The sequence below is a fragment of the Amblyraja radiata genome, chromosome 14, assembly GCF_010909765.2.
Source record: "Amblyraja radiata isolate CabotCenter1 chromosome 14, sAmbRad1.1.pri, whole genome shotgun sequence".
Classification (NCBI taxonomy): domain Eukaryota; kingdom Metazoa; phylum Chordata; class Chondrichthyes; order Rajiformes; family Rajidae; genus Amblyraja; species Amblyraja radiata.
The window spans coordinates 46,601,820-46,627,688 of record NC_045969.1 but is presented as its reverse complement, the minus strand read 5'-3'; the positions used below and the strand labels follow the sequence as shown (position 1 = coordinate 46,627,688).

General features: G+C 41.3%; 1 protein-coding gene across 3 annotated transcripts in view; it reads right to left on the bottom strand.

The window, feature by feature from the left end:
• tiam1 (TIAM Rac1 associated GEF 1) overlaps nucleotides 1–25,869 on the bottom strand; it is a 238,734-nt gene that overhangs the window by 68,319 nt on the left and 144,546 nt on the right. For all 3 annotated transcript variants that reach the window (XM_033033228.1, XM_033033229.1, XM_033033230.1), the window contains one exon: nucleotides 22,179–22,258. In XM_033033228.1, coding sequence (XP_032889119.1) covers nucleotides 22,179–22,258 — 80 coding nt within the window. The remainder of the gene's footprint in view (nucleotides 1–22,178; nucleotides 22,259–25,869) is intronic.

Below are 25,869 nucleotides of genomic sequence, written 5' to 3'. Positions count from 1 at the left end.
TCCCCGTGACCTGCGTGGGTTTTCTCCGAAATCTTCGGTTTCCTCCCACACTCCAAAGACATGTAGGTATGTAGGTTAATTGGCTTGGTGTATGTATAAATTGGTCCCTAGTGTGTGTAGGATAGTGTTAATGTGCGGGGATCGCTGGTCGGCGCGGACTCGGTGGGCCGAAGCGCCTGTTTCCGAGCTGTATCTCTAAACGAAACTAAACTAAACCCCAACCACGACACCAAACCACATTGGACTGTGTATTACTACGGTTGCTCCAGCTGCTTTAGTTTTTGCACCGTCGTGTCCTAGTTTACTGAGAACAACTGACCATTTATTGTATATTTATTGTTGGTGTCATTGCGTCTAATGTGTCTGCAGCAAAAAAGAATAAAATTGTTCCAGGGTATATCCAGTGCATATGACCACAATGGTGAAGTGCAGTCAGCTCTTCCTGATCTAAAAGCATGTGCTCTAGGTGTGTCAGTCATCATAGTCTGATAATTTCAAACATATTCTGCATTGAGGCGTGGCCTGCTCTTTCTAGGGTCAAGTTGCCAGTTGTTCATGGCTTTTAAGAGATTTTAATGATTTTTTTGAGATATCAAGAGTGGAAGCTGTTCAATCACCTTGGTAATACAGGGACATTCTTATGTGAAAAACTCAAAAAAGCAGCATATGTTAGAAATATACAATTCATGAGATTTGCTTGCCAAAGGCTTTGATAAAGGCTTTGATGCTTTTTTTTGCATTGCTGTCTATCGACTAAATGAATTAGCAGAATTTGAGCCATAATAGCATTATCCAAGCTTCAATGCATACTTTGGGTAAGATGTCTATATCCTGTAACATGACAATTGCTTCCCAGATTCTGATTACTATGTCAAACTTGGAGCAAGGATGAAATAATTTGATCATCATGATCTGGAAGTCATCTGATGAAAACGCAATGTTTCCAACTAAGATAGATCCTAAATAATGAGCAGAATATCGTCATTTTGTTCTGAAATTATCTAATAATGAACTAGCTGCCACCTATTCTCAACTTAATTGGTATCTCAGCTTAATCATGACAGAGCTAGAAGGCACTGAGACAGTCTTGCTTTGTCCCAGCTTCAATGCTGAGCCTCATATTTTCTTCTTATAATACGTAGGTACTTCTATTCCCTCATCCAATCCTTGAATAGGAAAAGGATTTCTAGACAATCAATTTTCATCAGAATCCTGTAGATGGCTTTCCTATCAGTTATGTCAAAGACCTTTGGTGGATCACTGAATTCCATAGAACAAAGTGCTTATTGTACATGGTGCTTTTTTCTTGCTAAAACACATTATGAATGATTTTCAAGTTCTGAATCCTCATTGGTTGTTAGGATAAACTCTGAAAGATAGAATGTGCAGGAAGGAACTGCAGATCCCAGTTTACACCAAATGGACACAAAATGCTGGAGTAACTGTCCCGCTGAGTTACTCCAGCATCTTGTGTCAATCTGAAATATAGCATCCTTTCAAGCATTTAACAATATACTTAGAAGGGATTTCACTGGTACTTCTTGCAGTATGCTCAGTTCCTTTTGTTTTCTGGAGAGCAACTAAATTTGCATTTTCCAGATGCAGATCCATAGCCAGGAGACGTTCTTCTTGCAAAGTACAACGGTCTCGAGGTTCCAGGTAAGCTTCCTCCTCACTGACCTTGGGAACTCCAGAGACATCATTATCCCGATCTGTTGTATCTGCTCAACTCACCACTGGAGAGGTGGACTGAAACTTTTAATAACTTTGATCTGTGATTAAAAAAATACCCTGCACCTAAGATCTGTGTGATTTAAAAAAATAGATGTACCAAAACATATTTATTGCTTGAAAAGCAATTGTGTCATAAAGATATTAGTTTTCTCATGCATTGTAATCCCTTGCATGAACATTTCAAAATGCGCTATTTGGAAATAAAGTATTTATTATATTTACATTTTAGAATTTACCTTAATTACATATATTCCAATTATATTTAGTACTTGATATAATGTTTAAAATAAACTTAAATTTTTTTTTCTGATAAGCTGTTAGAGACAATTTTTTTAATGTGACTTTTCAACTAGCCTGACTGACATCATTGTTGCTTAATGCTAGGAATTCCTTTAAACTGACACTTGAAAACAGGTATCAGGAAATGGGGAAGTTCTCAGTACAGATATTATTAGATATTTGAGCGGTCCCGACCTGAAACGTCGCCTATCGATGTTCTCCAGAGATGCTGCATGACCCATTGAGTTACATCAGCACTTTGTGCACTTTTTTGTAAACCAGCATTTGCAGCTCCTTGTTTCTATTTTACTTGCCATATTTACTTGCTTTGCAAATGACTTTCAAAATCAATCTTGGCATTTTTCAGACACTGACCCTCAAATCTATCTCAAAGATCAAATGGATACACCCAGAAGCTATGCATTTGTATTACCATACAATATGGTAAAATTAAATTCATTTCAGTGGGAGGTGATCTACACAAGGACTGACAATATATCATTGATTCCAAATGAGCAACAAATTTAATTAGAGTAGGACCGGAATTACTGGCTGAATCAGTTGAGCTAACCATTTTACACCCTGCTTCCTCAAACCTGATATAATGCGGCGCGACTCTTGTCAGCAGCGGCCTCTGCAGTCCGTCTGTCTTTTTTATTGTTTTCTGTCTTGTTCTATGTAATTTTTATTGTTTTTTTTGTCGGGGTATGTGTGTGGGGGTGGGGTGGGGTGGGGGACCTTTAAGGTCTTTCCCCTGCACGGGAGACCCGACCTTTTCTTTGTCGGGTCTCCGTTGTCGTTGGTGCTGCAACGTGGAGCGGCCTCCAACAGGAATGACCTGGGGCTCCAGTCGCGGAGCTGCGGATCTACTCACCATCACGGAGCTGGCCGAGTCCGGAGCGGGTGGAGCTGTGGTGGAGCGCTGCTGTGACCCGACACCCGGAGATTCGGAGGCTCCTACCGCAGGTCTGTGGACAGTGATGCCGGGAGCTCGCGGGTCCCTGGTGGGAGACCGCTTTTCGGGGCTTCCGCAACGGCGACTTCTCCCGCCCGAGTTGCGGGGTTGAAGATTACCTGGAGCGGGGCCTACATCACCGCCCCGCGCGGCTTGGAATGGCCGCGGGACTTTGTGAGCGCCCGCCGGGGCTCCAACACCAAGAGCCCGCCGGGGCTCCAACACCAAGACCCGGTGCGTGGCCTTGCATCACCCGACGTGGCTTTAATGGCTGCGGGACATTTAACATCGCCCGCCGGGGGCTTTGACTCTGTCTTTGACTCTGACATGGGGGGGAGAGGGGAGTGCAGGGGAGAGATATGTTTAAGTTTTGCCTTCCATCACAGTGAGGAGGACTCACTGTGATGGATGTTTATGTGAATTGAATTGTGTTGGTGTGTGTCTTGGTTCTTTTTTTGTATGGCTGCAGAAACCAAATTTCGTTTGAACCTCATGTGAGGTTCAAATGACAATAAAAGGTATTGTATTGTATTGTAATGTATTGTATGTTTTAGCAATGGATGATCACTGGATTTCCTGCCAGTCTGATTGTGAAAATTATTCTTAGTAACTCTCAATAACCATTGTTGGAGGTTAGAGATACACTGAAACAAAATTCAAAACCTCTCCCATTCTCAGATATTAAATTGGAGTAAGTGATATAAATATGACAAATTTGACAGAGACTATGTTGAACAGACAAACATTTATCCAATTGTTTGTGCAACTCATTAAAATGGCGTGGCTTAAAAAAAGAACACAAAGCATTTCACAACAAATACACCACAGCCAACAATACAGGCAAGGACAAAAGGACAACATTACATGTAATCAGATCAACCAACAAATGATATGGTACATTGTTGGATAGATCTCCTTCCCATTCTGAATGTGTTCTGCAAATGAAAGCTTACATTTCCCATCTCATATAAGAGAAAACAAGGGAACGTTGTATAGAATACTGGAAGTCTGCACCAATATTGACATAAAATTGGCAGTTGAAACTATGTCTAACTTTTCTCCCACCTTCATTAACCAGCACCATACTGGGTAAATTTCCAATTTCAAATGACAGGTTAACAAATGAGAGAAATGTGCAGCCAATCCTTAAGATCAGCAAACAAACTCTGAAAGCAACTTGTTACCAAATTTAGACTCAATTTCTGCAGGGACTGGATGAGTATACTGCTTATACTGCTTCAATCACCGCCATGACTACAATGTGTGCTGGTTACATGATGCACCAAAACCAGTTCCAGGTCTGCCAACTCTCACGCTTTGAGCATGACACTCACGCATCTCAGCCAATTCTCATGCCCTCACGCTGAAGACAGAATTCTCACGCTGTCTTCAGTCCCTGCACAGCAAAGATCCTATAGTGGAGCTATAGGATCTTTGCTGCACAGTTTGTCTCTTTGCGCCACATGACAGCGATCTGCACAGATTGGGGAAGCGCGTCGGTCCCGGGCAGCGGGTGTCAGCGATTTTGTGCACCGTCTGCGAGCGCTGCGCTTCCGGCTTCCGCGGCAACCTCGCTCGCTCCCTCCCTCCTGCCCTTCAACTCACACGGCAGCGCCAACGCCGCCAATCCACGCAACACCGTGCCCGCCAGATTCCCCATTGGGCGGCCGGGGAAAGAGAGGGAGGGGAGAAAGAGAGAGAGAGAAAGAAAAAAAGGGAGGGATGGAGGCAAAGAGAGAGGGGGAGGGAATGTAGTAAGGGGATGAAGGAAGGGAAGGAGAAAGGGGAGAAGAGGAAGCATGAGGAAAAAGAGGGAGGGTGAGGAAAGAGAGTGAGGGGAGGAAAGAGAGGGAGGGGGAGGAAAGAGGGAGGAGGGAGGGGGAGGAAAGAGGGAGGGATGGGGGGAGGAAAGAGGGAGGAGGGAGGAAGGGGAGGAAAGAGGGAGGGAGGGGGAGGATGGAGGGGGGGGGAGGAAAGGTGTGTGTGTGTCTGTTTCCCTGTGTGTGTCTCGTGTGTGTGTGTGCCTCCCTGTGTGTGTCTCCCTGTGCGTGTGTGTGCGTGTCTGTGTGTCTCCCTGTGTGTGTGTGTGTGTGTGTGTGTCTCTGTGTGTCTGTATCTCCCTGTGTGTGTGTGTATGTGTCCCTGTGTGTGTGTGTCTCCCCGTGTGTGTGTGTCTGCCTGTCTCCCTGTGTGTGTGTGTGTCTGTCTGTCTCCCTGTGTGTGTGTGTGTGTGTGTGTGTCTGTCTCCCAGTGTGTGTGTGTGTGTGTGTGTATGTGTGTGTGTGTGTCCCTGTGTGTGTGTGTGTATGTGTGTCTCCCTGTGTGTGTGTGTGTGTGTGTGTGTGTGTGTGTGTGTGTGTGTGTGTGTGTGTGTGTGTGTGTGTGTGTGTGTGTGTGTGTGTGTGTGTGTGTGTGTGTGTGTCTGCATCCCTGTGTGTGTGTGTGTGTCTTCCTTTGTGTATGTGTCTCCCTGTGCGTCTGTTGTCACATTCTGGCCTTAGGCAGGGCTGCCAACTCTCACGCTTTGAGCGTGAGAGTCACGCATTTCAGCCAATTCTCACGCTGATGACAGAATTCTCACGCTGTCTTCAGTCCCTGCACAGTTTGTCTTTTTGCGCCATATCACAACGATCTGTGCAGTCTGGGGAAACGCGTCAGTTGGCGGCTGTGAGTGACGTCGCATCTCTTCTCTTCTTTCTTGGTTGGATGTGCAGCCGCTGACAACATGAAGCAGCCGGAGATAAAACTAACCAGGTGAATCGGTTGTAAAACATGGGGAGGACCACAATGAGGCCAAACATCTAGGACAGGGTTCGGCAACCTACGGCACACGGGCTGGATCCGGCCCCTAACCCGAAAAACCACGTTTTTTTCAATTCGTTTTCGCAGTGTCGGGGTAGGCGAGCCGACCTGAGAACTGCAGCCAGTCCCTGGGACGCCAGCTGATCTGGGAACTGCAGCCAGTCCCTGGGCACGCAGAATGCCAACTTGATCATTATGGACAAATTGGGCCAGCCACGTACATGTTGTATAACTCTGACTCTATGAAGATCTGAATGGGCTTAGAATGACCATACAGCAAAATTGCCCCCACTTTCCCCATTTTGATTCTTGAGATTAATATCCCTTTGCGCTGTTAACAGCGTTAAAGTACTTATGAGGTCGAGTCAGGAAAGGGAACATGTTATTTATTTTTAGTTTGCTTTAATTTGTTAGTTAATTGTTTGTTGAGTGCCATCATTTCTGAAATGGTCTTAAAGTAACTTAACTGTTATAAAGCAGTAATAAGTGATTTTTGTCCAAACAATTGGAACTTGCATAAAATGTTTGCATTATTAGCAGGGCTGCCAACTCTGACACATTGAGCGTGAGACTCACGCATTTCACAAAATTCTCATGTTCTCACGCTGATCACAAAATTTCTCACGCTCAAAAATCTGCGGGTGCTGAAAGTTCAAAATAAAGCAAAAATTGTTTTAGAGGTGAGTAAAAACAATGAGGGGAATATCAGGTGAATGCATAGTCTTTTTCCCTTGGATATGTGATTCAAGCACTAGAGGGAATTGGTTTAAAGCAGGGCTATTAAACTACCGGCCTGTGGGATGATTTTGGGGGGAAAAAAAGTAGTTTAGTTTCTCCCATGCAGATGGTGTGATAGGTGAGACACGGCGGCTGCGGTCCCAGCACCAACCCCCCTCCCCCTTCCTCCCTGAGGCACGGCACACACCTCCCACCCTCACCTTCGGCTGCTCTATGACTGTCGACCGCTCTGTCCACACCCCATGGAGTTTTAACCACAGCCAGGAGCGGACCCTGTTGAGTGGGGGCGTTGGTGCCTCCTCCGGAGCCTACTATGGGAGGGGGAACACCCCCTCCCACAACCTCCCCCCCCCCTCGGTCGCTACACTCCCTCGCAATTTCTCACTCTCAACTCTCACCCAATGTTGGCAGCCCTGCAGTTCTCAAAACAAGATTGAACTTTTTTTCGTCTTCCATTACAGTGAGGAATGTGGAGGAGTCACTGTTATGGATGTTTATGTTGAAATGTGTTTTGTGTGTTCCGTTGCTTTTTATTTGTATGACTGACTTGGCAAATGAAATTCCTCATATGTTGCAAAACATACTTGACTAATAAAGTATTATTGTGATTGTGATTTTCCACAACAACTCACAAATGTACAACCTACCTCACCCTAACAGCAGCAAATGTCACCTTTAAACTTACCTTCAAATCAAACAACAAATCAACTCAAACAAATATTATTGTTCCTTAATTATCACCATGTCAAAACCATGGAACGTTCCACAGGACAGCATGGCAGTATCCTCCTAATTTTGAAATTGATTAGATATTTAAAAGCAAGAAAATAATACAGGAAATGAAGCCTGAGAGGGTCAACTGTTTGAAGAAACAGTTGAGATGCTACATGTCTGCTTTGAGTCAGTGGACATGTCCATATTCAGGACTTTACAGCCAACCTAAAGGAATATGCTATGGCCACCACAGACTACTTCAGATATAGAGGATTGCACGCCAAATTAGACGATTCAAGTGTTCCTCATCTGGAAAGGTTCACTCCCTTGTGAAGTCCAAGCCGTTGTGGCATTCAAGTTGGATAATTCCGGCCTGTACAAGAAATCTGCACGCAACCTCTGCAAAACCATCAAGGATGACAAAATAAAATTCTGAATCAAGCAACAGTTCCACAATAACTACGAGGACACCTGTCGATTGTGGCACGGCCATGGTAGGCTACAAAGTGAAGCCGAGCAGCATCACTGGCAATAACACATCCTTCCCTGACAAGCTCAACTCATTCTGCGCTTGTTTTCAACAGATGGTCAGTGGAATTACGTCACACACCTCAACAGCCTTGGGAACACATGTATCCATGGTCACCATTGTGGACGTCATTACGCCCTTCTTGAGGGTAAACCTGCGAGAAGCAACTGGCGCGGATAGAGTCCCCTGCACTGTCTTCAGAAGGCAAGAGTCAAGAAAAAACAATGCTCCCAAGTCTACGTAGTATGGAATTTATTTGGAGGTTGTGTTTAGTAGCCTGATGGTTGTTAGGAAGAAGCCACTCCTGAACCTTGATATTCCAGTTTTCAGGCTCCTATACCGTCTTCCTGATGCCAGGTCCAAAATAACAGTGTGGCCAGGGTGATATGGGTCTGTAGTTCCATGAGCTTGGTAACAGTTTGGAGAGGATGATGCTGTTGAACATTGAACGGTAGTTAATGAACAACAGCCTGACGTATACGTCTTTATAGTCCAAGTGGTCCTGTGCAGAGCGGAGAGCCAGCTACGCACACCTGCTTTAAGATCGCAATCATCACAGTATCAAAGAAGAGTAAGGTTGTGTGTTTCACTGGCTACTATCTGGTGGCTCTGATTATTAGGATCAGGAAGTGCTTTGAAAGGCTCGTTGTGGCACACAACTTCAGTCTCCCAGACTGCAATTTTCCTACTGCTATGACAGGTTCACACCAGACATATTTACAACTTATTGATCACTTCTGAAGTGCAGTCCATCACAATGAAACCAAAAGGCTTCAATAAATCGAGATATGCTGGGATAGTTAGCAGGTCACGCACTCCGTGGAAAGGGAAATGAGTGACAATTAAGGCTGATGACTCATAATTCCATCTTAGGCTTCTTTAAACTAAAAGACGAATAGAGTGTGAAGGTGACGACAGATGGCACAATGGGCTAAGTGTTCGGCTGGCAACCGGAAGGTAGCCGGTTCGAATCCCGCTTGGAGTGCATACTGTAGTTGTGTCCTTGGGCAAGACACTTCACCCACCTTTGCCTGTGTGTGAATGTGTGTGAATGTGTGTGAGTGATTGGTGGTGGTCGGAGGGGCCGTATGCGCAGATTGGCAGCCACGCTTCCGTCAGTCTGCCCCAGGGCAGCTGTGGCTACAGAAGTAGCTTACCACCACCGAGTGTGAATGAGGAGTGAATGAATAATGCGATGTAAAGCGCCTTGAGTATTAGAAAGGCGCTATATAAATCCCATCCATTATTATTATTATTAAGGTGACCAGGATAAAGAGACAAACAGAAAGCAATTCTGGCCAAAGGATATTGACATCAAGTGTTCCTTTCTTCGCAGACGCAAGCTGTTCAGCTGATTATTTCCAACAGTTTCTCTTTTTCTTTTGGATTTACAGTTCAAAATCTGAAAGGCCTCAAAATTTGTGTTTCAGTATCTTCTAGGCCTCAAATCCACGAGGGAATTTTGCACGTGACACCAAAGGAGGATAAGGCGGATGATATCACTGTGCAGCGAATATTGAGCATCCTCTGCACGTTCACGTGTTATGCGCTCATGCACGCTGTTGAGTCCAGGGTGGAGTGGAGAAGTCAGAAGCATTTGGACTCCCACACTCCCATGCTGCAATATAAAGGAGTGTTGACTGGAATATGCTGTTGCATGCACTGCAGCTGACATTGGCAAAACCAACCCATTATTGTAGTTAAGTACAATTAGCACCTCCAGTATCACAAATAGCAACTTAAAGGAACATTTATTTCTTCCCATTTTATCTCTAATAGATGTAGTTTTTGTTGGAAATGTTTTGCATTTCTTTAAAGCGACAAATAATGATGCCTATTCTAGATTTTAATATTTACAACAATTTTAATTAGGATATTGAGGAAATAAAAGGTAGGGAGTTAGGAAGCACAAATATTTAAGGTTCAATGAGAACAGAATGTTATTAAATAAAAACTTCGGTCAGCTTCACCTTATATACTGAAATAATGTTCTTTTTTCGATGGAAGAATTTAGAACTTGGGGCAATAAGAGGTCAGCCTTTTAAGGCAGAGGAAACATTTTTTCTCTCTCAGAGGGTAATGTGCTTTCAGAATCTTCTTCCTCAGACAGCTTGGCAGCTGAAACTTTTAATATTTTTAAGGCAGGGGTTTCAAGTAGTTGACAAGCCAGGGGTGAAAGGTTACAAAGAACAGATGGGAATGAGGTTACTGTCAGATTAACCATGATCTTATTAAACGGCAGAGCATGCTTGAGGGTTTTAGAGGCTCCAAATTTGCATGTTTATATGAATAAAGAGAATATTCACAGAATAAAGAAAAAATACTTATGCATCACAGCTAGAGTGGTAGAGAAGCCGTTAGTATGCTTGGCTTCATTGGTCGGGGCATTGAGTAAAAGAGCCAGTCATGATACAGCTCCATAAATCTTTGGTTTGACCACATTTTGAGTCTTGCGTGCAGTTCTGGTGTTCCAATTACAGGAAGGATGAGAAGGCTTTCGAGGGGTTTACTAGAATGCTGCCTGCATTTGGGGGTATTAGCTACAAGGAGAGGTTGGACAAAATTGGATTGGTTTCTCTAGAACACAGGCAATTAAGGGGAGACCTGATATAAGTATATAAAATTATAAGAGACATACAGTGTATTCAGAAAGTATTCAGACCCCTTCACTTCTTCCACGTTTTGTTACGTTACAGCCTTATTTTAAAATCGATTAAATTCATTTTTTGTCATCAATCTACACACAATACCTCATAATAAAAAAGCGAAAATAGGTGTTTAGAACTTTTTGCAAAGGAATTAAAAAGAAATAACTGAAATATCACATTTACATAAGTATTCAGACCCTTTGCTATGACACTCAAAATTGAGCTTTGTTGCATCCTGTTTCCATTGATTATCCTTGAGATGATTCTACAACTTGATTGGAGTCGACCAGTGGTAAATTAAATTGATTGGACATGATTTGGAAAGGCACACACTTGTCTATATAAGGTCCCACAGTTGACAGTGCATGTCAGAGCAAAAACCAAGCCATGAAGACGAATGAATCGTCTGTAGACCTCCGTGGCAGGATTGTGTCGAGACAAAGATCCGGGGAAGGGTATAAAACAAATTCTGCAGCATTGCAGGTCCCGAAGAGCACAGTGGCCTCCGTCATTCTTAAGTGGAAGAACTGTGAAACCACCTGAACTCTTCATACAGCTGGCCACCCGACCAAACTGAGAAATCGGGGGAGAAGGGCCTTGGTCAGGCAGGTGACCAAGAACCCGATGGTCACTCTGATAGAGCGCCAGAGTTCCTCGTGGAGATGGGAGAAACCTCCGGAAGGACAACTATATCTGCAGCACTCCACCAGTCAGGCCTTTATGGTAGAGTAGCCAGATGGAAGCCACATGACAGCCCCCTTGGAGTTTGCCAAGAGGCACCCAAACAAGATTCTCTGGTCTGATGAAACCAAGACTGAACTCTTTGGCCTAAATGCCAAGTGTCACATCTGGAGAAAACCAGGCACCGCTCATCACCTGGCCAATACCATATCTACGGTGAAGCATGGTGGTGGCAGCATCATGCTGTGGGAATGTTTTTCAGTGGCACGAACTGGGAGACTAGTCAGGATCGAGGGAAAGATGAACGGAGCAAAGTACAGAGAGATCCTTGATGAAAACCTGCTCCAGATCGTTCAGGACAGACTGGGGCAGAGGTTCACCTTCCAACAGCACAACAACCCTAAGCACACAGCCAAGACAATGCAGGAGTGGCTTTGTGACAAGTCTGTGAATGTCCTTGGGTGGCCCAACAAGAGCCCGGACTTGAACCCGATCGAATATCTCTGGAGGGACCTGAAAATAGCTGTGCATCGACGCTTCCCATCCAACCTGACAGAGCTTGATAGGATCTGCAGAGAAGAATGGGATAAATTCCCCAAATAGAGGTGTGCCAAGCTTGTAGCATCATACCCAAGAAGACTTGAGGCTGTAATCACTGCCAAAGGTGCCTCAACAAAGTACTGAGTAAAGGTTGTGAATACTTATGTAAATGTGATATTTTAGTTATTTATTTTTAATTACTTTGCAAAAATTTCTAAATGCCTGTTTTTGCTTTTTTATTATGGGGTATTGTGTATAGATTGATGACAAAAAAAAAAGAATTTAATCCATTTTAGAATAAGGCTGTAACATAACAAAATGTGGAAAAAGTGAAGGGGTGTGAATACATTCTGAATGCACTGTAGATAGGGTAAACAGTTAGAACTATTTTTCCAGGGTGAAACTGTCAAAGACCACAAGGGTTCTTGGAACATGCTGCCAGGGGCAGCGGTGGTGACAGATACGGTGGCGGTGTTTAAGAGGTTTTTAGATGGGCACGTGGATATACTGGGAATGGAGGGGTACGGATCATGAGCAGGCAGATTAGATTAGTTTAATGGCATATGTTTGGTACAGATATTGTAGGCTAGAAGATCTGTCCTTGTGCTGTACTTCTCTATGTACTAAGATATTCTGGTCACCACCACCCTCTGGAGCACAAAATTCCAGAGATTCACTGTATCCTGAGAAGGATTTTCTACATCCTCAGTTTTAAATAACCATCCTCTATTTTGTGAAAACATCTCAAAATCTAGTTTGTCAAGCTCCCTTAGGATCATACATATTTGAATAAGTTCACCTCGTATTCCTCTAAACTCAAAGGAATACAGACCCAAATTGTCTGTCCTCTCATGATCGTGACTGGTTGCATCATGGCCTGGTATGTCAATTCCAAACCCACAGGAAAGCCAGAGATTGCAGACAGTGGTAGACTGGACTGATGATGGACCGGTACATCATGGACACAACCCTCCCAACCATAGAAAGCATCGACATGAGATATTAACTCAAGAACGTGGCATTTATCATCAAGGATTCCGAACATCCATCCCACACCCTCTTCTCACTACTATCATCAGGCAAGAAGTACTGACGTCTGAGGTATCCATCACCAGATTCAGGAACAGCTATTTTTCCAAACCATCAGGTTTTCAACCCACCTGTACCTAATCCATACCTGCCAACTAGTCCGATTTTATCATATTTGTTCCGATTTTTAAGTTCAAGTGTGAAAAATTGGAACTGTACGATTTTAAAATGAGGGGAAAAAATGGCCAATCCACTGTTGTCTCTAAGGGGGTTGCGTCCAATCACCGACCAGATCCCCTTAAAATTCCCGTCCAATCAACCGCTGTCTCCAAGGGCATTGTGTCCAAGCACATAATGCGCTGGTCACTCGGCGGCCAATCAGATGCTGTCTCCGAGGGGCGTTGCGGCCAATCATCGACCAACTTCCCTTACTGAAGCAGAAGATGGCTGCAGCCAACACTTTTTCTCTGCTGTTTGCACACAGTGCTAGGCAAATAGACATTTCAGGTAACATTCTTTGTAAAGATTTTTTTAGCTGTATGAAGTCATTTGTTTCATGAAATATTTATCTTTTGGGGGTTATGCCGAGGTGAGAGAGTGAGAGAGATGATGGAGGGAGGGAGAGAGAGAGAGAGAGAGAGAGAGAGAGAGAGAAATAAAGAATGAGATATAGAGAGATTCCAGCCTCTTAACGTTTACCCAGGCCATGGGGAAACGTTGCTACCAAATGACTTTCAACGATAAACTTCTGGACAAATGCAAGAAAGCAGCTACACATATAATATACAATAAAATATTACAAATACACAATAAACAAGTTATGCATTCTTGTACTCTTACATGGGTATGACCGCACATAAAAAAATCAAAAAAAATCAGCAAAATGGCACCGTGTAAAAATACTGATTTCCTCAGCAAAATACTGATTTTGAGGTACTAGAATACTGAAATGCTCTGCCAAAACTTGGCAGCTCTGAATATATTGCGATATCGGCAAATTACTTAAACAAAACCTTAAAACCCTGGGGCTAAGGCGGGCCCCTGGACCCCACCCATAATGGGCGAGCACCTTTGGCGCTCGCACTCCAGTCAACCCTCGCACTCGGAGTAAGATTTTTCATTTTCAAATGTTGGCAGGTATGCTAATCCCACCTCAGCAATAAAGTACTATGGACATCTTGCTCCACCATTGGTTAGTTTTCTAATTGTGCATTACACTAATGTGTGTTTTTGTGGGGCTTTCTTTTCATCATCTTGCAGAATTTGCATGTGATTTATGTATAATATCTATATTTGTGTTGTCTGAATGTATTTGCCTGTGATCCTGTTGCAAGCACGATTTTCATTGTACTTGTGCATATGACAATAAATGCAAATTGACGACTTAATTGGACAAGCCTCTCATCTTCCGAATTAACCCAGTTAATCACCTTCGGGTTGCCTTCAATGCCACTGTATCCTTTTTATAGGCAAGACGACCAAAATTGTGCACAATATTCTTGCCCCTTTGCAATAAAGGCCAAATGTTGTTTGCCTTCGGACCTACTTGTTGGTCCTGCCGACAAGATCTTTTGTGATTCATGCACAAGAACACGTTGATCCCTCTGAACTTCACTCATTTGTAGTCTCTCTCAATAATATTCCGTCTTTTGATTCCTCTTATCCAAGTGCATGACCTCATGTTTCCCCACATTAAACTCCATTTGCCAGGTTTTTACCCAGTTACTCAATCTATCTATCTTTCTTCACAGAATAATTGATTCGGGACTTCAGAATTATTAGAAGATGAAAGATTTTAGAAAGCAATTTATTTTCTTGCGCCAGCTATCTTTTCTTATATCTTTCTTAACCCAGTTTTGATGTCACCAAATAAAAACAATTTCTGCACTTAAAACTCAAGTTAACCTTCCTTGCTCTCGAAACAAATTGGTAAATATTTTGCAGGGACACAATTTCCAGACAAAATTAACAAGTTCGGGTTCATTTCTTACTTGTGGAGGAATGTACGTCCTAAATATATTCTGATAGCTGTCCACAGCATTTTTCTGGGATAGTCAAAGTTGAGATAATTCCCCCAAGATGTATGCTGATGAATAGGCTGAAGCAATCACCCATACAAATTAGGGTTACCTCAGAACAGGCAGTTCCTTTCATTTGTAAAGCCAAACTGCTGCAAGGATTTAGATTGGACACAAAAATGCTGGAGAAACTCAGCGGGTGCAGCAGCATCTATGGAGCGAAGGAAATAGGTAACGTTTCGGGCCGAAACCCTTCTTCAGACTGAAGAAGGGTTTCGGCCCGAAACGTTACCTATTTCCTTCGCTCCATAGATACTGCTGCACCCGCTGAGTTTCTCCAGCATTTTTGTGTACCTTCGATTTTCCAGCATCTGCAGTTCCTTCTTGAACGCAAGGATTTAGATAATGTTTTGTTAATTTCCATTTTTTAGAAAATTCTATTAGAATTATTTTAGATGAAGAATCTTTAATAAAAGGCCACGCTAAGGAACAGCTTAATCATCCATTAACCTTTTGTGAACCCTTAGACATCTTTGTTAGTCTAAGAAAATGTTACCAGAGAAAAGCCCAGAGGTTACAACAGATTGAGTTGATGTTATTTCAAGAAAATTGTTAAAGGTAAATTACTTTTGTAAGGTAAATTACTAAATGTTATATAATGTGTAAACTATAATACATCCCTGTAAGAAGCAGTGGATTAAAAATGAAGTTACATTTTAATTGGTCATGTGGAACCTCTTTCCGATATATCAACAAGCAATGTCTGGCAGCTTTGCTCAATAAACTAGAATATTTTCCGTCAAAGTTGATAATAATGAAGGTAGAAGAACCAAGGAGCGGATGAATAATCTCATTCCAAGAGTTCAAACTGCAGTTACAATTTGTCAGTTATACTGGATTGTTCCTTCATTATTCAGTCTCAGAGATTCACTTAACCATTACAATAAGTACCTGCCCCACTTGAAATTGAGCAGAAAATAATGCAATCATCAGGATGTTGTTAAAAACTTGCCACATGTGAGAGACAGGTGGAATGGTGGGTGAAATGTCACCATTAAACTGCACATCATTAGTTACGTAATATAGTTTATATAATATTGCATAATGCTATTCAAAGCTTATGTAAAAAATCAAAAAAAGAGAAGCGTTTATTTGACCGTTAATAGCCCTTTCATTAAAGTAAGAATCAAGATATAAAGTGATGAAATTCCTTACAAATGTAGGAATTTGTTGCAAAAGCAATATACAACAAAGAAAATGAAAACTATACACAGAGATTTAAAGTAAAAGTAGCAGACTATTTGAAAACAAGACGTTTTATAAGTCTACATAGTATAAGAATGCATAGACTGCATAGTTCTGTGTAAGATAATAGAGATTTTATTGACATTCATATTGTTTTAATCAGACTAAAGAAGGGGTAAAATAAATCATTTTTGCGTTACAAAGGACAGGCATGATTGTGACAAAATAGCAAAGTACAATAAGAAAGATCTGCGTCCAAAAGGGATAGACGACAAGTGATTAGAAAAGCTTAAGCTCTAGTCTTGAAAGAAGATTAAAGGAAGAACTTGCTGTGCTGAATCATTAAAAAGTGCACATACTTCATGTTAAAATCAGGCACAAGAGGATACATGACAAAAATGATGAAAGACAAATTTTATAGCAGATCTGAGAGGTCTTTATTCAATGAATGATATCTGGATTACTCTACCAAATATGACACTGAATTCCACAGATTAACCACCCTCTGACTCCCTTCATCTTCCCCTTCTCAGCAACTTGAAACATGTTTCTTTCCAGTTCCAGTTTTCTTTTCCAGTTCTGACAAACGTATTTGACCTGAAATGTCAACTCTGTTCCCCTCATTACTGACACTACTTGAGGTACTTCCAGCAGTTTCTGTTTTAATTTGGGGTTTTTGGCAACAGTTTCTCCAATTTCTTTAGAATTACAGAGTCATTGAGTTTTGTAGCATGGAAATCGGCTCTTTAACCCAACTCATCCAGCATCCATCATCCTTTACACAATATGTTCAAGATCATAACTACATAGGATATATATGTTATTCCCCCACATTTCCTTCCGTTCTTTCAATAATCTATGTTCTCTGGTTCTTGATCCTTAGGCTCATGGTATCATTCAGCATAGAGACAGGCCATTCGGCCCACTATGCCTGCACCAGTGGACATCCATTCATATTAACTCCATCTTTCAGCACTTAGCTTATAGTCGTCTATGTCTAGGTAACTAATATGCTAGTCTAGACATTTCTTAAATGTTGTCAATGTCTCTGCTGCCATCATTCTCTCAGGCAGTGCATTCCAGGTACTCAACATTCTCTGCATGAAAACTCTCTGCCCCCCGCCCACCAACACTTAGATACCTTCATCCCTTACCCTAATTCTATGTCCTACCCATGTAATTAAAATCTCTCATTCTCTGAAATCAATCTAGTTGAGTGCTTTCTGCACGTTCCAAAGAGCAGCACCCAGAACCTGACTCAGTAATGCCTGTGACCTAAATAGTATTTTATACAGCTTCAATATAACTTCCTTTGAAAAGATCAAATAGTTCTGTTACAGTCAATTAGAGTTCGGCTGAGGGAAGAAAAAACATCATCAACCTTTCAATTACCTGAACAGGCATCTACATTTAAGGCTGCTCTCCTGGTGTACAGCACCGAAGGTGGCTGTTCAACCCTTCAGGGACTGGCAGCTCCCAACAGAACAATCCTATGCCCTTTACTTCTCCCTGTAGCCCTACAACGTATTCTCTCTAATATGCCTATTAACTTTGATCCTTTTTCTTACAGCAGTCAAAACTGGCAATTCTTTGGGATGAGGATGCAAACTGGTGCAGCTGATAGAAATCCACATAATCATGGGGAGAACATGCAAACTCTGCAGAGACAGTATTCAGGGTCAGGATCAAACCCAGGTTTCTGGAGCTATGAAGCTGCAGCACAAAATGCTGTGCCACCATACTACCACTACCACCCGCCACCTCGCCGTATCCTCAACTATCTTCTCTTACTTTCCTCGGCGTTTGACGATGGTTATCAAAAGGGGAAATGATCCCCACTGATAGTCCCATTTTTAAAAATAATGCTGTTGTCTTATTTGATTTTCACAATATTCTTCATGTTATCCTTGTATTTCCACTACAAATCTGTAAATACGACTTACTTTTTTTAAACTTTTTTACGGTCAGTATTTTGAATGGCAAACATATCCCAAGCTGTTTCAGAGAGGATTAATCAAAAATACTCACTTAAGGGAGAGGATTTCAGGAGGGATGATAAAAAAAATTAGGTCAAGAATGAAGTCTTAATGGGGAGACAGGGAGAGACATGACAATGTGGATATAGAGCTTTACGTCTTGCTAGTTAAATGTATGGCTACTTGTGCAAAAAGGCAAGGAAGGACAGAAACGATGGCAATGCATGGCAGGACAAGGTTATGAAATTAAAGCCAATGTACAGCTATAACTAAATATGAGAATTTACATATGAGGAACTGAGGGACTAGGAGATAATGAATTTCAGCAAGGGCAAGGTGATAATTAAAACAAACAGTACAGAATAGGTTATTGGTGGCAAAGGTTGAAGAAAGGGATTAGAACGGTTAGAGCTGGAGATGACAAAAGTATGGATAAAGGTTTTGGTTAAAAATGGGCAAAGAAAAAGTCAGGCAGTCATAAATGTGGAATTAGCTAGGTTTTGTAATGGTGAAAGTAATAATTCAGAAGCTGTGCACGGAACCACATACAATGCCAAGACTTTCAGCTTTCAGTCTGCAAAGGGTTCCAACCCAAAATGTTACCCATTTCTTTTCTCCAGAGATGCTGCCTGACCCACTGAGTTACTCTGTTATTTTGTGTCTATCTTTGGTATAAACCAGCATCTGCAGTTTCTCCCTGAACACTTCGAGCTCTGCTTCAGTCTGAAACAACGGTCGAATGGACAAAAAAGGGATTGAAATCTTCCCAGTATTTTACTGGCGGAAACTGCAACCTATTCAATATTGGATATCAGATAGTTTGATTTAAATCCTAAGAAGAATTATGAGGTTAAGAAAAGTAAAATCTGGGTGTTGCGAGAGTGCCTATAGAAACCTCAACTGCTGCATCCAGCGTTACCGATGCGGCCTCCTATACATCGGCGAGACCAAGTGTAAACATGGCGACTCTTTCGCTGAACACTTGCACTCAGTCCGCCAAAGCCTACTGGATCTCCAGGTTGTTAACCAGTTTATCTTCATTTCCCATTCCCACGCTGACCTTTCTATCCTCCAATGCAAGGTGAGGCCATATGCAAACCGGAAGAACAGCACCTCATATTCGACTTTGGTAGCTTATAACCCAACAATATGAACATTGAAATCTCCACTTTGAGGTAACCTCTATGTTATCTTCCCCCCTCCACCCAAGTTCCACCCTCCTCTTTATATGCATACCTCCATCCTCTCTTCCCCACACCTGGACCCCCCCCCCCCCCCCCGCTACATTCTTACCTCTGGCTTCACAATCCACAACTCTTCAAACCTGTCTCACACCTTCTCTTCTTATTGCTGGCCTTTGTTCCAACCATCTGCCTATTAAAACCCCCCTATGTCGACCTATTACCTACCACATTTTGTCCTGCCTAGCCCCTTTTCCAGCTTTCATCTCGCCCCTCCTAGAATCAGTCAGGTCTCGAACCAAAACATCACCTGACCATTTTCTCCAGAGATGCTGCCTGACTTGCTGAGTTACTCCACCACTTTGTGTCCTTTTGTGCATTAACCAGCACCTGCAGTTCTTTGTTTCTACCTGTAGAAATTGTTGTGTTTGTCGCTGATGCTCAAGAAGACACATGGATGGAGAAGGTGACCAAGTATAAATTATTTATACTTGGTTTAGTAGGTACAAGTCCTGACGTGGAATGAGAAGCCATCACTTTGAAGAATGCACAGCAGTCTAGAAGGGCCAAATGGCCTTCTCCTGCTCTTATTTCTTATGTTTCCATATTAAAAAAAACACACAGCACGAAAAAAAGTGAAACATACACCATTTCACTTTAGAACACACCCAAAAGATGTTAGGCTCCCTTTTGTACTTGCACTCCCAGCTCCACATGTCTTTCCTTGTTTAAAAATAAATTGAGACATTTAAAGGTGAATTAAAATTCAAGAGGACTAAACTCTAATACTTCAATTAGTCTACTTCATAATGTTTTAAAAAAAATTAAAATGATCTATTCAAGCTACCGTGTGTGTTTCTCACACTTTTTTCTGTACTCTCGCTGAAGCTGAAACACTATATTCCGCACTCTCTTCTCTTTCTCTTCTTATACTATCTGTTGTATTCATGTATGGTTTGATTGTAATGATGTATTTATGATTAACACAAAAAAGCTTTTCAATGTATGTGTTAATAATAAATTATTACCTGTACCTAGCTCTAAATATTTTTGTATCAGTACTTACATTACTGTATTGTATACATTACAGTACTGTATTAATTAAAATATTTCTTCAAAGATACTAATTCAATAAATAAGCGTGTTCAAAGAAAGAATGGCCGTTTGATAGGCACGTTTCAGACCCGTGGAATGCTGAGAAATGTCTAATCCAATGTTACTTCTGTAATGTCTGTATTTGTTTCACATCCTTAATGTAAAAAAACCCATTTACGTTATATTGGTTGAAAGATAGATGTTGGGTAGGACTCCAGGGAGAATGCCTCCTACAGTCACACTAAAGAATATATGTCCATCTGAGCAGTGCACAGAATCTCATCAGACAGAAAGATAGTATTTCTAACAGCGTGGCATAGCACTCATTCAGTACTGCATTCAAGTTTCCAGCATTTGCTATCTAGCTTTGTAGAAACCAGCATCTGCAGTTCCTTTTTCTTAAATTTGAATTCCCCGTAATCCTCACCTTTCATCACAAGGATAGATGTCCCCTACTCATCTTTCATCCCACCAGCCTCCAACGCAGCATCCTCCGATAATTCCATCACCTCCAACATGATCCCACCACTTGTCTCATCTTCCATTCCCCACCCCTTTTTATTTTCTGCAGAGACTGCTCCCTCCGTAACTCATTGGTTCACATCCCATCCCACTCAAACCACCCCCTCCCCAGGTACTTTCCCCTGCAACCGCAAGAGATGTAACACCTATCTCTATACCTCCTCCCTTGTATATATTGTCAAGTGTACCGATATACAGTAAAAATATAAGATATAAAGAACTGCGGGTGCTGGTTGTCAGTGGGTCCAGCAGCATCTGGGGAGAACATGAATAGGTGACGTTTAGGGTCTGGACTGAAGAAAGATCCAGATCTGAAATGTCACCTATCCATGTTCTCCACAGATGCTGCCTGACCTGCTGAGTTACTCCAGCACTCCTTGTCTTTTTTATAGTAAAAACATACAAGCTGAACTTTACAAACCGAATCATCTATTGTCTGCTCTCTTTAAGCTCACCAAAAAATTATTATACTGCTGTTTAACGTAATAAAATGAAGTAAAAGTGTGTGGAGTATTATTATGGATTAACTTTCAATTGTCTGGATAATCTGCAAGTACGGCAACACCAAATCCCAAATTTAACTGCACATTTAGTTTGTGTTGCATAAGATTGATCAAGGGATAGTGACAAAGAAAACTTGCATGGAGATAACTCGGGTGTCATCTTGTCTTCCAGAGTTTATTGCACTAACATATCACTTTCAAGGAAATAGAATGCCATTTACAGATCAATGTTTGATAACTAATATTTAAACATAGAATTTTTGTATGAAAGTGGAACTGTAGGCACAGCAATAGATGATATATACTTTAATATTTAATGTGCCATTCTGTATAGTTAAAAAGTATGACTGTCATTGATGAAATAATAACCATGATTTTCCAGAGAATAAAACTTTCACTAATGCATCTAAAAATGTCCAAATTAATACTGCTACTTATTGTGAAATTAATCAAATATATCCTGAGCTGTAAAATTAGTCATGCGACATTTTATCTTGTTGTAATAGAAAAATAAATGAAATTTATCTGCCAAGGAATATTGTGATATTTAAGTGCATCAGAGGTTCTAAAAATGATTTGGTTTTGTAGATGAACACTAATTTGTACAGATAAATGTCACTCAAACTGCTTAACATTCAACAAATCAGAACAATTCTGCTATGTTTAATCAAGGCCAGGCTAAGGTAGTAGAGCTTTGTTCATATTACTGGAACACAGAGTCAGACAAATGATGGCTTCCACAAAAACATATCTGTCCGACTCCCACGATACTATTTTTCCAGGACGAGAGCCAACAGACAGAAAACACAGCGTCATCTGCAGAGTTTAGGACTAAAAACTTACCTTAGAATCTGAGACAATGCTTATCACATCAAATATATTAATATTTTAATAAAGAAATAGTTCTTAAATTAAATTAATTCCCTCAGTACTTATTCAGAAGGATGCAGAATACACTTCAATTACATCTAATTGTGCAACTGACTTACCTTACATGCCACATCAGTCTCAAGTAAAGCAGGGAGTCCATCTTTATCATAGCGAGGTTTGGTATGGTTGCCCAATATTTCTGTCCAAAAGTTAAGAAAAAGTAAATATTTAATGAAAGCAATATATCGCAGCAAAACATAATAAATTTTAATTTTAAAATTTTGCAAAGTAGAGTCTGCATATTTCTTATGTTGCATGCAATAAATTTTTAGTTAACTTTTGAGAGTAAATTGAGAACTTCTGAAGTTTGAATAAATGGAAATACTTTCACACAACGACTCATACTGTTTCTTGTAACGAGACTTATGCTACTGATACTGCTCAGTGTTCACAGATCAGCTCAAACATAGATGCAAAGCTATTGTTAACTGATAATGGGCCAGGTTTAGTGTAACAGGATTACTGCCACAAAATCCATTAAAGCGGTTAACTTTATATGTGCTATTTTGTTCACATTTCACAATTGCGGGCGTCTGAAAGGACATCAACAACAGCTGGTAGAGATCACTTTTCCAAGTTCTCTGTAATTTTTTAAAAAGAGTGCTAGCAGCTGCTAAAGATCATAGTAGTAAATCCCCTTTAATTATTTTTAAAAAAGTGATAACTATTAGTCCCTACAGGAAGTATGGAGTGCGTTACAATTTATGTTAACTGCTGTTTATGAGCACTGATTTAGCTACAGTATTTCTCCATTTATTTTCCTTCTGTTTACTGGTTCTGATGTACCTCAAAAAGATTCATGAAAGTTAACTAAATCATTGAACGAATAGAAGGAGGGATGGCTCTACAGTTGAATTATTAGTTGAGGACAAATGCAAGCAAAAGAAAGTAAACTCAATGCTCGCATTTATTTAAAGAGGGCTTGTAAACAAAAGAAGGGATGTAATGCTGAGGCTCTACAAGGCGCTGGTAAGGCAGCATTGGGAATATTGTGAGCAATTTTGGTCACCATATCTGAGTAAGAATGTGCTGGCTCTGGAGAGGGTCCAGAGGAGGTTTATAAGAATTATCCCAGGAATGAGTAGGTTAACCTGTTATGACCGATTGTCAGCACTGGGTCTGTACTCGCTGGAATTTAGAAGAATGAGCGGGGACCTCATTGGGTCATACAGAATAGTGAAAGTCCTGGATAGGGTGGATGTGGAGAGGTTGTTTCCATTAGTGGGAGAGTCTCGGATTAGAGATCATAGTCTCAAAATTAAAGGATGTTCTTTTAGGATGGAGACGAGGAAAATTTTATTTAGTCAGAGGGTGGTAGATCAGTGGAATCCTTTGCCAAAGAAGATTGTGGAGGCTGTCAGTGGATATTTTTACGGCAGAGATAGATAGATTCTTGATTAGTACAGGTGTCAGAGGTTATGGGGAGAAGGCAGGAGAATGGAGTTAGGAGAGAGAGATAGATCAGCCATGATTGAATGGCAGAGTAGACTTGATGGGCCAAATGGCCTAATTCTACTCCTATCACTTGACCTTATGACCCATGACAATTCAGCAATGCAAGCAGTATAGCAGGTAATGAAAATTTAGAAAAAGATGGAGTACCTTTCTTCTCCTGGTATCATACATGTGCAAAACTACAAGATTACAGCCACACACATTTTGGACTTAGCAGATCTACAAGCAGAAGTCTATCCTACTTTAGTTTAGTTTAGTGATACGCGTGGAAACAGGCCCTTCGGCCCACTCTGACCATGTATCACCCGTTTGCACTGATTCTATGTTATACCATTTTTCCCTACACACGCGGGCCATTAACCTACAAACCTGCATGACTTTGGTACGTGGGAGGAAACTGGAGCACCGGGAGGAAACCCACATGGTCATAGGGAGAATGTTGAAACTACATAAACAATACTGGAGGTCAGGATCAATCCCGGGTCTCTGGAGCTCTGAGGCAGCAGGTCTTCCAGCTGCGCAACTCTGCTGCCACTTGCTGGGCCTCACATCACATAATTACCAGTAAATCTGATAGTAGCAATAGGACTGATCTCAAAAATCCTAGTCAACTTAATAGTACATTTTAGGAGCATATTCAGAAAGACTGTAAAAGGGTCAAACAGTTTTGTTGTGAGGTGCTGCAAACTTGTTGGTACCAGTGTCAATATACCAACCATACAGTTCATTTCTGGTAAATATACGCATGGTAACAATGTTTTTTTCCCCCCATCTCTCCCCTTACCAGTTCTTTTTTTCTCTTCCTTCTTGAATATTATTCATACAAATCTTATTTAGAATACTGCTGGGTTTCCAGCTTAAAAAAAGATCAGCTTTTGAAAAACAACCAGCCATAATAAGAAAACCAATCTCAGAAATAAAGTATAAATGAAGCATAGCTAATACATCAACCACTGATTTTTATTCTGTGTTCAATGCTACATATGCATTTGCTAGTCATTTCAGCAGTCAGCGTGCCTATTGAACATAAAATGGCATGGCTACTTATTTAACCAAAAATTATCTTTTTGTTTATTTTTAATGTCAGTGAGTTTTTGAGAATAATAGCAGAGATGCTGCAAGTGATTCTTGTCTTTGCTCAAATTCATTGTTCTGTTCCTGCCAGTAAAATCATTCTTAGTACAGCTCATCTGTCATGATTCATAGCTTGAAGCTTCACCACATCAAATCCCATCAGATCCCAAAGTCACCTTTACATGTAATTCAATGCTGATCGTTGATTCCAGGACAAGAGCTGAACACTGAATGTAGCATGCACTCGCCTCCAGTAATCCTATCATCAATCCCTTGCAATGCTAACCTGATTGGAGCTGTAACTTGTATATCAGTCCTTCATTTACTGTAAATCTTTTGTGCCTTTCAGAAGCTGGGAGGAGAGTGTTTGGTTGTTGCTATTATAACATTTCGGCTAGTCCTCCGGGGACTGTGATAGATCCAACTGCTTAATTTATAGTCTGGTACACAATGGAGTTTTGATTTAACAGGTCATCCGTTCTACTGCTGCATTATCCTTCCAAAAAGTATAAACTAAAGAGAAAGAATGCTGGTCATAGAGTTATACATTTGGAAACGGGCCCTAATTTGCCTATGCTAAGCAAGATGTCTATCTGTGATAGTCCCATTTTCCTTCATTCAACCCTTAGCCTTCCAAACCTTTCCTATCTAAGTATTGTCTAAATGCCCTTTAAAGTTGCAATTGTACCAACTTCTATTGCTTCCTCTGGCATTCCATTCCATATGTCCAGACATTGTATGAAAAGGTTGCCTCTCATGTCCTTTTTAAGTCTTTCTCCACCTTAAATCATCTTAAATCTATGCCTTCCAGTTTTAAACATATCTATCCTGGGAAAAAGACTGACCATCTACCTTATCTAACCCCTCATGATTTTATATATCTGTGTCTGGTCACTTCTAAAGCTTGTATACCCAGGGACAAATGCTCCTACTCATCCAGCCTCTCTTTATAACTCAAGTACTCCAGTCCTGATAACATCTTCGCTGCAGGACAGCTTAACAACATCCTTCCTATAACTGGCCGACCAACACTCCAAGTCTTGCCTCACTATGGCTTGTACAGTTGTAACATGATATCCCAACTCCTGTATACGATGCCTTGACCGATGAAGGCAAGCATGCCAAATATCTTCTTCACCACCCTGTCAAGCTGTGTCACCAATTATGCATCTGCACCCCTTGGTCTCTCTGTTCAACAACACTCTCCAAGGCCCTACCATT